Below are 14343 nucleotides of genomic sequence, written 5' to 3' on the forward strand. Positions count from 1 at the left end.
CACAGCAAGGTATATGATCATAGCACCTCTTCAGATACTGTCCATGAGTACAAAAGCTTCGGTGAAGTAATTTACTCAGTATCTAGGTGTGACTACTAGAAATAACAGGTTATTTTTTTTTGAGGGAGAGGAGAACTAAGTTTGCTAAAAAAATAAAGTGCACATTCTGTAATTAATTCTGTTCATCTTATTTTATAGGCAATAGCATTACAAATTGAAGTAGTGAGATTCCAGTTGTACAAAAGCTCTATGGGCTGAATCTGTTACGGAAATCACAGTAAATTGCAACTGCAAGGGAAACTGCTGGCTCTTGTCAGCCTGAGAGTACAGTAAACAAGGATGGGTTAAGAGACTTGTATTTTATTCTAAACAAAATGGACATAGAATTGTATGCATCTAAATTCTCGTACAAGAGGACTAGTAACCAGCTCTGATATCTAAATGACTGTTCATTAGCACATATCAGCTGCACTTTTCTATGATTTACTGTAGGTAGACCATACAGCACTGATCATTTCTCTGTTTTATGGAAAAAAGGCTTTGGTCTCTAAAAAAATAAAAAGCAGATCCAGGAACAAATTTCACCAGAACAAACAAACTAATCTCACTTTATTCATTACGGGCAATGACAGGCAAAGATTATGCCTGCTCCTTCTTCCAGTTTGGAAATATTATAATCCCCAATGCACCAGGCACTTCTAAAAGATCCTGGGCCAGATCCTGGTGCAGCTCCATTGATTTCAATTGAGATATTCCTTATTTACATCAGTGTGAGTTGAGAATCAGGCCTGCTGTGTAAAATGAGTCTTTCAAGCAAACACAGAAAAGGAGTCGCTGCTCTGATACTGCCATAAAGTTACTGGCTTGCATTTTTAGTTTTCCCTAAACCTCTGGGAAAACAAATCCTTTTTCTCTTTTTCAATCAATTCACAGAGCCACGGGAGAAGGTTCTTTCTGAAGCTCACTTAATGAACATCTTTACTATTCATTAAGTAGATGTGTTAAAAGCTACTTAAAGCTTCTAACAGTTGTGATTATAAACTTTTAAATGACCATAAAAAACCCTGCAGCAAGGTACAGAAAATAGTGCAAAGTGATAAACAAAAGAATTTGTTTTGCTTGACTATCCTGATTTGCATAAGCATCCTTTCTATATTCTGCTGTGTTGTCATTCTTGTTGTTGCTAAGATAAAGATAATATTTATAAGTGTACACCTTGAGTATAAACTAATTAGACAGAATTTTCAAAAACAAAAAACAATTCAGGAGTGGGAGTTGACCACTCAAGCTGTCACTAAAACTATCTTGTTCCCACTGTAATTGACTAAGATTTAGAAAATGCAGTATTAGCTTGCAGGAGACAAAATGAATGGAAATGCACTGAATGTCAGCAAAAAGTCAACACTTTGGGATCATTATGCCCTTTAGTGGAATAGAAAATAGATCAAAAGATGTTTCATTATACAGTAGATGCTTTTATGTCTTATTCCATTTGTTTTGTATTACACGGGTTTCATGGCAAATGTAGATTCGAGCATAACAAAGCTAAAATATCATTGAAGTCCAAAATAATATTTTCCCATACCTAAAATATCCGCTTTAGGGTGCTATAGCTTTCCTTACCCACAATGACACTCTTTTTTATCCTGTTCTCACTCCCCTCACCCCAAATGCTAACAAACCCTTCCTAGCTTAGACAAGGTCCACATGAAAAGCAAAAAGCAGAGAAAAGCCTCCAGTCTAAATAAATAGATTACTGAAGTGGGTGGATTGGGCTATTTAGAATTCTGATTTGTTTCCTGGTAGGTGAAGATATAATGTTGAGGATGTCTGGAAAGTATTTTGGGGGACAACTGAAGATTTTGGACCACTTCTGGGGGAAATGTAGAATTTATAAAAGAGAAAATACCAATACATGTCGTCTGTTTGACCCAAACCAATGTCAAAAGGGTAAATCATTTAGAATTTAATTTATCAAACTTGTTTCAAAATAAAAAGGGAGGAAATCTTGAAACACAAAGCACTTCTCTTTCCTTGTTTCTTTTCTTTCTCTTTCCTCCTCCTTGGGTGCCATTTTGGAAAGAGGAGCGGGGGGGAATAATGTTGTTCAGCAGATTTGTGTGTGTTTGTGTTGCCATTCTGTTCTTTCCTAGTCCTCTGAAATACCCTCCCTGTCTTCAGTCTCACTGCCCACTATATTATTTTCTCTCTCATTGATAGCTATTATTTTATAGCACCTGTAATGGTGCTAAATGCTTCACAGAAGGCATGGTCCCTGAAGCCTGAATCAAAGGTGTCATACAAGTGGGAGCAATGAATAGTATGACTCTGATGAAACAGGAAGACCAAGATTTGCAGCAATATGATCATGTTATTACTCACCCAAATGCACATCTTAGTGGTTCAAGTTTTTTTTTAACATTACACCTACATGTGATAAATGTATTTATCATGCACATGTGTGAAGGGGATATACTAGGAACAAGGAGGTATTTGGAGAGCACTGCACTCTGGCAATCCCCAACTGGCAGATGCTTTCCCAGAGACCACTGCAAGGTGGAGCATATTAAAGCAAACCCCAGACTGCCCTAACATGTGGCAAGCCAGGCTGAAAACCAGGGAAGTGTAGCCAGCTTTCCGATGGTTCCACATCTCTACTGCACTCTGCAGACGCTGGAAGTGGCAGAGAATCTGGCTCAGTGAGTGATAATGGAGGGCTAGAATTCAGCAAAATACTTTTTGAGTAGAATTTCATTTTAAACATTTGAATCTTAACCTTTCACAGTGTAGCTGCATAGCCCTTGTTAATGGCAAGAAGAGTTATGCAGCATGTGCAGATGATATGGACCTCATGGGTTTTAAATGTAATCTAGGTGACAAACAGGATCTTCTAGAAACAGTGGGCCACATCCTTAGCTGGTGTAAATTGCCATAGCTCATTTGATTTCACCAATATGATCCCACTTTTGCAGCAGCTGAGGATCTGTCCCATTGTTTTTAAATTAGCCAGTGGGGTTAAGTAAGTCCATCTGAGAGTGATGACCCTTGTAAGTATCCCCACTAAAACCCATACAAATGGTTTTACCAATTTTGCAAAACTGGTGTTTGAACAGAAATGTTTGTGCTTTTTCACTGTGATGAAGAGACATTTTTGCTGGCAATTTTTCCCCTTTGCTGTTAGGATCCCCCTTTTATGGAGGGGGAAAAAACGCACTGCAAGGTCTAAGCGTTGTGTGGCTGAATCTGAAGAATATCATCCCTCAGAATTTCCTTTTACATTTCTTTTTAGGTCTCCAGCTGAAGTGATACCTCCCAATAACAGGGCAGAAAGGCCTGATTTAGTATGGCTTTCTATTACTGGTGTTCTTCCACTGTTGGAGGATGAGGGGAATTAATCCCCGAGTGTCATTACTTTGGCACAGGGGTATGCATTATTATTTGAGATTTGTTTTCATATAAAGTTACAAAACACCATCTCAGGAAAGGTTACTGAGGTATTTCCAGAATCTGCAGTAAAACTAGACAACCTTTTAAAAATCAATTTATCATAATGTTTGCATTTCTGCTTCAAGGTAAGTGTAAGTGAAAGAATAATGTATACTAGAATGAAAAGTTACTTGGTATCCAGAGTACTTTACTAATTGAAAAGTAAAATCAATTCATATACTCTTGCCAGTAATTGTTTTTGAATTTTGGCAACTCAAGGACTGAGAGGCCGGGTCAGGAACTCAGATTCAGCTTTTCTGTGAGATTCCCTGATTAATTTTAATCCAAGATTCTTTGCTATCCGATTAAGCAGATTTAGTCTGTATAGTTATGACCCATTCCTCCTTTTTCTTCCCATCACCTGTCCTCATCTCCTTTATGAAAGCCTCAGGAATCCTGTTTTCTTCCCTTTACACTCCAACTCTTATGGTCACCATCGTTCTGGCTGAAGAAAATTGGTTAGGATTTCCATTACATCTCATTTAATTGTTTGGAAAGGTGCAATGAGCAACGTTTTTACATCCTGCCTATCCACAAGAGCTTATTTTTAAAGGGCGCTGAGCAATCTCTGTGCCCACTGAAGTCTGAGAGTAGTCAATACCTCAAAATCAGGCCCAAGTGCCCAGGAATCAAAACTGTATCTCAATGTTACCTTTTCACTGTGCTATGACTTTCAGGAGCTCTTTCATTATATTAGTGTGCATTGTATAGCTGGACGTTTTGTACCTTTTTCAATCTAAAAGTTGTTACATTAGATTGCAGTCCATTCTATTTCTACATTTCTGAAGTACAAGAATAATTTATGGCCAACCAGCCACTGCAGCATTGTCTTCTGAGCTGGAGTTGCAAACATTAATAAGAACCACCTTCCTTGCTCTCCTTTCCGAAGATTTTATGATCTAATGCCTTACTCTTTTTTTTTTTTTTAAACAAAGGGGATAACTTTTCCCTTAAATCTATTTCAGCAGCAATGGCACAAATACAACACCATTGTTTCAAACTTTTTCTGTATGCTGCAAGTTATTATAATATCTGTTTACTGCAAATACATTTCTTCAGTTTCAGTGATAACATTAATTAAATTACAAGAGATTCCAGTGTATTAAGTTCCAGTCTCATGAGGTTCAGGGACAACTGGCTGAAGAATGATCAATGGCTGATTTTTGCATGTTTCAATATTTTGTAATTTATGGTCTGATATAATGTGTTAACTTGCCTAAAAACAATCAATTAGCCCTTTGTAGTAAGTGGGTCAATATTTTGAATACAAACTCAGAGTACTCTCTTTTTCTGATTGTAAAGTGGTTTACTGATTATGTACGATAGGAGTAATACACACGTGGGAAAGACTTGTTTCTTACCATAGTGAGGAATTATTGCCCAAGCCATGGCAGAAGCATAGATGCCTCCAATCATCCAAAACATGCACAGCCAACTTAAGTGTTCACCACGCTTCTCTCGAGCAAGAACTTCAGAAAAATACGAGAACACTGTTGGAACAGCTCCGCCAATCCTAAAGGGAGACACAATCCATGTGTTAAAGACAGAGCAATAGCAAGCCTGAACAAACATCACTACTGTACCTGCTTAGAACCTGAACTAGTGTTCTTATCTTTGTTTGTTTTTCTTCAGTACATTGCCACTTTAATAAAGGTCTTCTATGTGCCAAAAGCCTGACTGCAGTGCATTTGAAAACTTTCGGGGAAGCCCCACACTTTTGACACAATTAAATGCATAGATTTTCATGGAAACAGTATGGTCAATGAAGAAGTGCCAGATTAAATTAATTGTCAGTGAGCTGTGTTATAGAGCTTGCAGAATTGTAACCAGCATAACGTTGTGTATTTGACTTAATTTATATGAAAATCCATATGATTATTATGGTAGGATTGGTAGTCTACCAACCTGATGACAAAATTCTCATGTAGTATAGAGAATTTTTTAAAATTAAATTTTTAGTAAAATTTTCTGGAGTCATGGTATAAGTAATAGCTGCTCTCCCTCCATTTACTCCTTGCCACCCCAACTCCCCAAGTCTTGACTTCCTTCCTTTAATAGAGGATAGGCAAAAAGGATGTTGAAATTTGCAATATCCCTGATGATTGCATGTATGCTTAAAAAGTGTTATGCAGTTATATTTTGTCTGATTTGCTAGTAACTTATGCTGATTTTTCTCTTTTTGGTCTTTGAGTATTGAATTTTAATTTTGGATGCAATGACTAGAGAGTTGTTATTTTATTTCTCCCTACTGAGCAATACTGTACGTGCTGGTAACTCTTTGACATTACACAGCAATAAATATTTCATTGTTACCCACAATGTTAGACTCCTATACAGTATTTTTACTGAATGAACAAATGCTAATAAAAAACAAAGTTTAAGAAAATACCCATGATTAGAACTGAACAGTTTGAAATGAGAACTAAAGGCCTTTTCTTCATTGTAGCATCCTGGCAGTTCTACCCTAGTTAAGCATTTCTAAGGTGCCCATCTTCACAGTAGCTAGGAGACTAGAAGCATCTCCTACCCTATCTAGTTGTTTTAGAGTATGAAATGAATGTTTTTTTATTACAATGAGCATTTCTGAAGCTTGTGCTACCAAGGGCCATACTGCTAAAAAATGATGTCATCTGTGACACCAGCAGTATTAAAATTGGGATCAATAAACCACCATCAATACCAATTTACCAATGAGAAGGAGGAACTTTGTTGTTTAATATTTAAGCAAAATGTTTACCCATTATGATTGCCAGCTTAGATTTAAAACAATGTAAATTGGTTTATTACATCTGATACTAAGCTTGGGTTGTTCTGGGGGTCCAGCGCCAATGACACAAATCAAGCCCCTTTTCTGCAATGTGGCCACTGCCTGCAGACAGCTTAGAAATGTCTATTTAAAACACAATTTTACATAAATTTTACAGTTCATCTATGGTGAAAATATGGACCCCTCAAAAGGCTACAGTGAGAAAAATGGTTCAGCTTTCTTCTATAAAACCTAATAAAATTCAAGATATGCATAATTTTCAGCATTAGATTCAGGCCTTTCATTATTGGTCTTTAGCTCTTTGCTACAGGCCAAAAAGACAGTTAACCTTCTTAAAACTGCAAAATGTTTGCAGTATGCTTAAAAAGTGTTATGCAGTTATATTCATGTTCCAGGACTCAAGAATTGTGCTGTCATTTTTCAGTGTTCAAGACAATGTCTATGGGGCTTCAAGGAGTATTTTCATATCAGTGAATCTCTCAGAGGACGTGGGATATACTCTGTAAAACAGCTGCAATTCACACCTGGTGAAGTTGCAACTGAATTTCAAGATAAAGATAAATGCACATTTATGCTGCTCTCACACAGGCTGCTAAAACTGATTGGGAGAAAGAAGCAAGTTTACCAACAGGTTAAAACAAATATTATAGAGGAAAAGAGTAATACAAAAATAAACTTCTGCCCTATGAACATTCAATGCGTTCCAATACAGTTTATTTTAGAAGATGTTAAGGAACTTCACTAAGTGGTTACATGTCTCAAGGGGGTTGTTCTTTTGTTGCTTCCTTCTAGGCATCAATTTGCAAAGGATCCATAATAGACTTACATATATTATAAATAGCTCCTGAGATAGACTGAAGCATGCTAGTTCTTAAATTCTCTGCAAAAGTCCTGCTACACAGATTCATAGCCCCATAAAATACAACTCTTGCTACAGAGCTAGAAATGTAGTGTGAAATCTTCATCCCCACTCCCATCCTTTTATGGTGGATAACAGGGCCAGAATGGTGTAAAGGAGACCTTACAGCCTCATACCAATCTGGGTGAGAATCCCCCTGGTATAGACACAGAAGACAATCATAAGGCTGTTCTCCAAGGAGCCACTTTAAGTCCTGGAGTAGGGAACTGCTGGATGTAAGCTTGTGGAAAGCAAGTCAGGGATGAGGCTGCAGCCCACAGTGCTACTGAGATTCTGAGCCTGTGGAGGATGTTGTTAGTTTAGACAGGCCCTCAGAGTTGCCTCAATCAGGCTGGGGTCTAGTCTCCAGAACAGCCCAAGACTGGACATGTACAAAGGTGTCTTAAAGCTGCCATAACCTCCCCTCCTAGTCTGAGGTGGAGCACTGACCCTCACCCCTACAAAAATACCCTGAGTATAGTACTCGCTGTTCAAATTAAGTTTCTTATATTATGTTGGAGAATCACTGGCAGAAACAAGTGTTCAACACCTCGTAGGATTAGGCAGGGATATGGAACATGAACTTGTGTTGACTTAGCGATCAAAGTGCTCATCTCTTAGAAGCAACACTTTCACTTGGGGCTTGCTTTAGCCTGTTTTTTTAACACCATATTTGCTTTGAAAACGAGTTCTTGGCATGGCAGTGATTTTTTCCCTATAATTGATTCTATCCATTAAAGAAGTTTGTGGTGGCCTCTGGGTATATTTAACTGGTATTTACATATTCTGGTCACTCTTCTACTAGTCTTATCACCATATTCTTGCTTCTAAATTTGATTAAATGAGGGTCCAGATTGAAGCAAAAAGGAAAATAGTCACTTCTAAGTTCTTGTCACGTAGTAGAGAACCTAGTCTATATCCACATATTGCAGTTACTATGGTAGTAGTTACAAATTCAGGTAGCCTATGCAATGTTGTATTAATAATAAATAGTCATATTTAAGTATTTATATAGAGCTTTGCATGTTCAAATCATTTTACAAAAATTATCTAGTACACAGGGACAGTTCAGGCAAATCTGAGGCCCATGACTATGAAATTCAAGATTCAGCATGTAATCTTATTCCCAAATCTCCAAGGCCATGCAAGCTGTGGGGCTCGGAGCTTAGCAGAGCTCAAGACAAGGGAATGTGTCTTGAGTCTAGAATTCATACAAGTGTCTGTGGAGGTTTAGGGGGGAATGGCTGGATGTTTCCTAGTAAACAGAAGGAGGGAGGAACTTGTAATGTTCCATATCCTAGTGTCATGATAAAAGGAGAGAGATCCTGATCCCCGACAAGCAGCTTAAGATATCACCAGGATGCTCTCTGTCAGCATAAAGCAGCTCAAACTCCTGTGATGAAGTTTACAAACCCAACATAACACACAGGCAGAAAGAGGTTAAGAGCTCTCCCTGCCTGCAGACACCCAAACCAGTCCCACCCTGGCATACCTATGAGGAATAAAGAGGGAGGAACAGGATAAGAAGGGGGCAGAAGAGTGTGGGACTTCAAGGGAGCAACAACTCTCTGCCAGTCTTGCAAGGGAGCTAGTAGCCCCTGGAAGTACAAAAGGATGGGGACAGAAGCCCTGAGAGCCAAGGACTTTTTGACTCGTTTATGGACTATGCCTTTACTTAGTTGATTTGATTTAAGCCACTGCTGCTCAGGTCAAGGCCCAACCCAGGTCACTTCAACTGAGGTTTTGAAAAAGACGGTGTCCATTACTACTGATGGGTGGTACCAAAAGTGGGATATCGCTACCACTGAAAAGTGGATAACTCATTAAAAACAAAACAAAAAATTTACAACAAAAAAGTCCCAAATGAAGGTGAATCAGCTCCTACAGTGGCTAGTCAATTCACAAGCATGACAGCAGAAGTGACAACAGCAACTGACCTGCTGCCTTTACAAAGCTGCTTGAACCACACCATGGCAGGAGCTGTGCCTACCAAAATTTGGGGAACGTCCCTAGACCTAACATTTCCCAAGATGATGGCAGATGATCCCAAGTCCTTCCTGATAATCTTTGAGAGAGTAGCGTTGTCATCCCAATGGCCCTCAGAGCAGTAGGCTATCCAGTGTGCCCCATTTTGGCAGGCGGAGCTCAGACAGTGTACCAGGACCTTGATTGGTTGGCTGCACAAGATTATGAACTCGTGAAGACAGCCATATTGAGCCTGATAAGGCATCAATGAAGAGACCTACCATCAGCTCTTCTGCAACGAGAGATACCCCCAAAGGCCAGGCAATGAGCGGTTGCCCAGAAACTGAAGGACTTCTGGTGGTGCTGGTCAGAAACTCAGATGGGACCTCAGGCAGTGGAGCTGATTGTTGTTGAACAGTTCATACAGATTCTCCCATTGGCAGGCCAAGACTCGGACTGCAGACACTGGCTGGAAACACTGATGGAAGCAATCCACCTCATGGAAGACTACCTGACTGCTCAAGCTGCCTGGGAGCCTCCCACCAAAGAGGCAACATGGGCCACTACGAGCAACAAGGAAGAGAACCACACCATGAGGGAGAGATGGGAACTAGGCCAGATAAGGCCCAGGAAGGCCCTAACACCCAGCTGGGTGTCAGAAAGAGCCCACAAGGGTACCTCAGCAAAAGTCCCCCAGGATGACAAACAGACACCCCGAAATATTCAACAAGACCTTCCCCACCTGCTTACACAGGCACAGGGTCGCCTTGAACCTTCACAGGAAGACAATAACCAAAGTCACGGGCCAGGGCAGGGTGCAGTTATTTGTTTCTCCTGTGGCCAACCGGGAGACTGGAAGTACAAGAGACTTAGATGGAGATGGAAGCCCTGAGGGCCAAGGGCTTTTTGTCTTATTTATGTTATGTCTATGGACTCTACCTTTTTCTAGTTGCTTTGATTTAAACCAATGTTGCCCAGATCAATGAATGACCCAGGCCACTCAAACTGGGGTTTTGCACAAAGCAGTGACCATCACCACTGAGAACACCACACTGGAGCATGGGCAGCTAACATCACTTTGACATGTCAACCTGCTTTTAGCAGGCTGGATTGCACCCTATGACTTAAAAACCCTGTATAGCTGAAGGTTTGGAAACATTATTTGAATTTGCCTTGGTAATATATGATAACTCTCCAATGACTTCAGCTGAGTTATTCGAGATCTTTGCTGGCATAACAGAAAAAAATTTGATCCACTGTATTTTTATAATAAAATTGAAAATGACGTATTAAAGCAGTCTGCTTTGAGTCACCATTAGCCCCTTGGTGAAATTATAAACAGGCGTGAAATTTTGACTACCATGAAGTCAATGGAAGTTTTGCCATTGAATTAAATGTGACCAGGATTTCACCCTGCATTTTACAGGGAATACAAACACCATTTCCCACAGGACACAATATTAAATCTGCTTCAGACAATTAATTAGCTAAACAAAGTATGCTATGTGCCCTTGTTAAATTTATGAATTATGTTGTTAATCCTCATTTGTAAAATAAACATCAGGCACCAAAATGTATATCTCTTCACACACACACACATACACACACCCTTCTATTTTTTTCTATACTGAACTGAAAAGACTTGGCCCTAGCTTAAAAATGCTGGTTATTCTGACAGCAGGGTGGACTGATTTAAATCATGATTGAAATCACCTGATTTTTTAAAAACAACAACATTGATTTAAATACATCTGAGGCTTCATAAAACCAGTTTGAAAAATTGTGCAATTTATTGCAATTTTAGATTGAAATTTATAATGAATTAAATTATAAATGCTTTCTAAAAAGTCTCTACTATTAGGGTATCTTATCTGAATATTATAAAATATCTATAGGCAAAGAACAACATATCAAAAAGTAAGGCTGTGATCCTACAAACACTTAAGGAGGTTCATAACTTTACACACATGAATAGTTCCATTGACTTCAAAGTGCATAAGTGTTCACAGCATCAGGAGCTAAAGCCTAAATCTGTATTTTTGTTAAAAACTTTTCTCTTGGTGGCATAAAATCTTTATCACTTCAACACAAAATTGCTTCAGTTTTAATAGTGGACAATTATTTACATTTTCACTACATAAACAAAGTTACTGTGAACTTTCAATACCTTGCCCTAAGCTTTCTTGACTAGTGGAAGTTCAATATATTGCCCTAAAAAAAGGACTGAGACTTTGAAGTTGATGCAGTATTCTGTGGGAGTGGGGTGGTGACACCCCAGATTGCTGAGGAAGCACATAGCTGTATTTTGTAATATTCCCAGGCGTAGTGCTTACAAGTCCAGCTGGGAGGTAATGAAGGCATGCACTGCTGTAGTCCAGTTGGGCAGTAATGAAGGCATGTTTTATCAAGACAAGGTCATCATCTGCAAGAATGAGACAGTCTTCTAGCCAGTTGGAGTCCTGCTCCTGGGGATTTTCATTACAGTAGATATGTCCTTCCTAAAAATATTACATGCACTTCTGAGCACTGCCTCATGAATTCATTCACTAAGAGTGTTACAAAATTTATACCATTTGGATAAGTGCTAGACATAATGGGTTAAATTCATTCAATGGGCTTACACCAAATATGAAAGTGTCCAAAATGTGAGGGTTGTTTTTTTAAAAAAGGTATCCTGTTGTTTTACCTATCTTATTCCAAAAAGGACCTTAACTGCTTCTTACATTTATCCTATCTACATCTATCATGCCCATCTGTCATCCAACTTCAGTGAAGTTTCACTCAACCTCCATCATAACTGTGTTTTCATATCAATTTTCGATCTTTCTATTTTAGACAGCAACATTTAAAGAAGAGAACTATTACTTCCTGGATAAAAATCACTCAAAATAATGTATTATGTCTTAGTTTTCAGCAAAAGAAGGTGCAATTGTTGACCTCAAAAGAAAATTCATCATACTGAATACAAGTTTAAAGGAACAGGGATTTACATTTTTATGTTTGAACTAATCAGTAGTTATCATTTGTTCTGTGGAATTACAAGAGTGAAGAACAAAAAAGAATTTAGCCAATATATGGCAGGAGAGATGGATTTCTGAAAATAAACAATAAACTAAGATGCATCTCTCTATTTGTCACATCAAAGAAATTATAAGCGTCTGCTAATCTACCTGCAGGGCTGTAATTTGTCGCAATAGATTTGGGCAACACACACTGTGACGGCTGGGATGCATGCAACACTTATGCAGAGCAATCAGGAACCTGGCTTTAGAAAGTATCTGGTGTTTGTTTGCAGATTTACTCATGAAAGGGGCTTGAAATGCAGAGGCATGTCAGGAATAAAAAGATAAATAGGAAAAACACACAAGATTAAAATGCATAAGGCAGTAATATGCTCTTTGACTGAAATATCTAGTCACCTTCTGCTTATAAAATGAACCAGAGCCAGACAGTGAAAGTACAGTAGAGATTATGTTGGTCTGTGATGGCATTTGCAATATTCATCCATCCTGTTACCTGTGGTCAGCTAAGATGCTACATGAGAGAGTTTGAAACATACAACTGCTATTAAGTTGCTTCTTGGTTTGGATCAACCCAACTACTGTCCTGCTTTTCCTGCTCCACTGTCCGATTGCAACTGTTACTTCCCCTTCCTATCAGCTCCTCTTTTTTCTGCCTGGTTTTTATAGCCTGGTGACAGACTCCCACTGCCACCCAGTCTCATAAAAGACTTTTTCCCTTCAGAGCCTTCAGGAAACTGGTAATATCTGAAAGTGAGCAGGCAATCATAACAGTTTCCCTTGAGGAATAACTGCTGAATGATGCCTTAAAAAAATTGTAATTTAATGAAGATCAGTACAATGCAGTTCATTGTAACTGTGTTTTAAATTCAAGTGCTTCTGGACCATGTACACTAGGATGCAGGTTATTCGCATACATGTGCAGCCTGAATGTCTATTAGAGAGAAATAGCTACTTTCAGATTGGAGGTTTAGGAATTTTAATCACTAAGAGAAGCCCATGACTATGGGGTTAGGTGACTGGGGCTCATGTGACTGCTTCTGGGACTACACAATACAAACCTCTAGGCGCAAGCTAGATATATGGAGCTATGTCCTTACCCTTCCTCAGAGTTCCTTCTAGTATCTCAAAGGTCAGCGCATAGACTCTGAAGAAGTGGTGACAGAAGGTGGTTTGTATGGATCCGTGAAGGCACTCATCTCAAAGGACTGCCATTGCACACAACCTGATTCTGGTCCTGGAAGTTTGGTAACTGTGATCCTCATAAAGGTGGTCTGAGCAGGATCAAAATAATGATTGTAACACTATTCAATTAAGTACCAGCTCTTCAGGCTAAATCTAGGGAGCAATGTTATGCAAAAGTGTGTTCAGAGCACCAGGCAGCAGCTTTGCAAATAGGCTCTATTGAAAAGCTTCTTAGAAAAGCAGTGGCAGCTGAGCATTGACTCCAGTTAAATGTGCACCAAGGTCTGCAGGATGGAAACTCTCTCTAGATCATAACATGTCTTGAAATAAACTGTTATCCTCTCAGCAGGTGTATAAAGCCCGACCCTTGGATATGTCCCCATAAACTACAAAGTCAAGGGGACGTATCTGTGGCTTTTGGTCTATTAATTTAGTAGGTGATTGTTCTTCTCACATTTAAGCTACCATAGAACCTCAAAGATATGAACTAACCGGTCAATCACATACCTCATTTGGAGCCAGAAGTATGTAATCAGGCAGCAGCAGAGAAAAAAAAGTAAATACGGTACAGTACTGTGTTAAACAAACTACTAAAAAAATAAAGGGAAAGTTTAAAAAAAGGTTTGACTAGGTAAGGAAACTGTATGATGGTTGAGACAGTCCTAAGAAAGCCAAGATTTCACCCTTCCCCCCCTTCAGTCTTTCCCTCCACCCCAACTGAAAAGTTCCGGTCCCTTAGAAAGTAAATGTTTCACCTTGGTTTGCACATGCTGAAATAATCTAGAACTTTTAGAAAGCAGCCTTCTCACAGTTACTATCATTGCTACTGAAACAGCTGCGACATTTGAGGCACTGTAAGCAGCCTTGATTAGATGGTTGTGGCCTCTTACATCTTCAAGCAGATGATCCATGAAAGATGACAGCTTGTTCCACTTGGCGTAGTCATATCTAGCAAGAGGATCCTGATAATTAGCCACTCTCATTTGTAGAGTTGCAGATAAATAAGCCTTCCTATTGTCAGG

The 14343-nt window shown here is 39.1% G+C and overlaps 1 protein-coding gene across 1 annotated transcript in view; it reads right to left on the reverse strand.

Annotated features, from left to right (window-relative positions):
* Positions 1-14343, reverse strand: part of SV2C (synaptic vesicle glycoprotein 2C) — a 295255-nt gene that overhangs the window by 64170 nt on the left and 216742 nt on the right. The window contains exon 7 of the mRNA XM_039544576.1: positions 4848-4999. Coding sequence (XP_039400510.1) covers positions 4848-4999 — 152 coding nt within the window. The remainder of the gene's footprint in view (positions 1-4847; positions 5000-14343) is intronic.

This window comes from Mauremys reevesii, linkage group 6, assembly GCF_016161935.1.
Source record: "Mauremys reevesii isolate NIE-2019 linkage group 6, ASM1616193v1, whole genome shotgun sequence".
Classification (NCBI taxonomy): domain Eukaryota; kingdom Metazoa; phylum Chordata; order Testudines; family Geoemydidae; genus Mauremys; species Mauremys reevesii.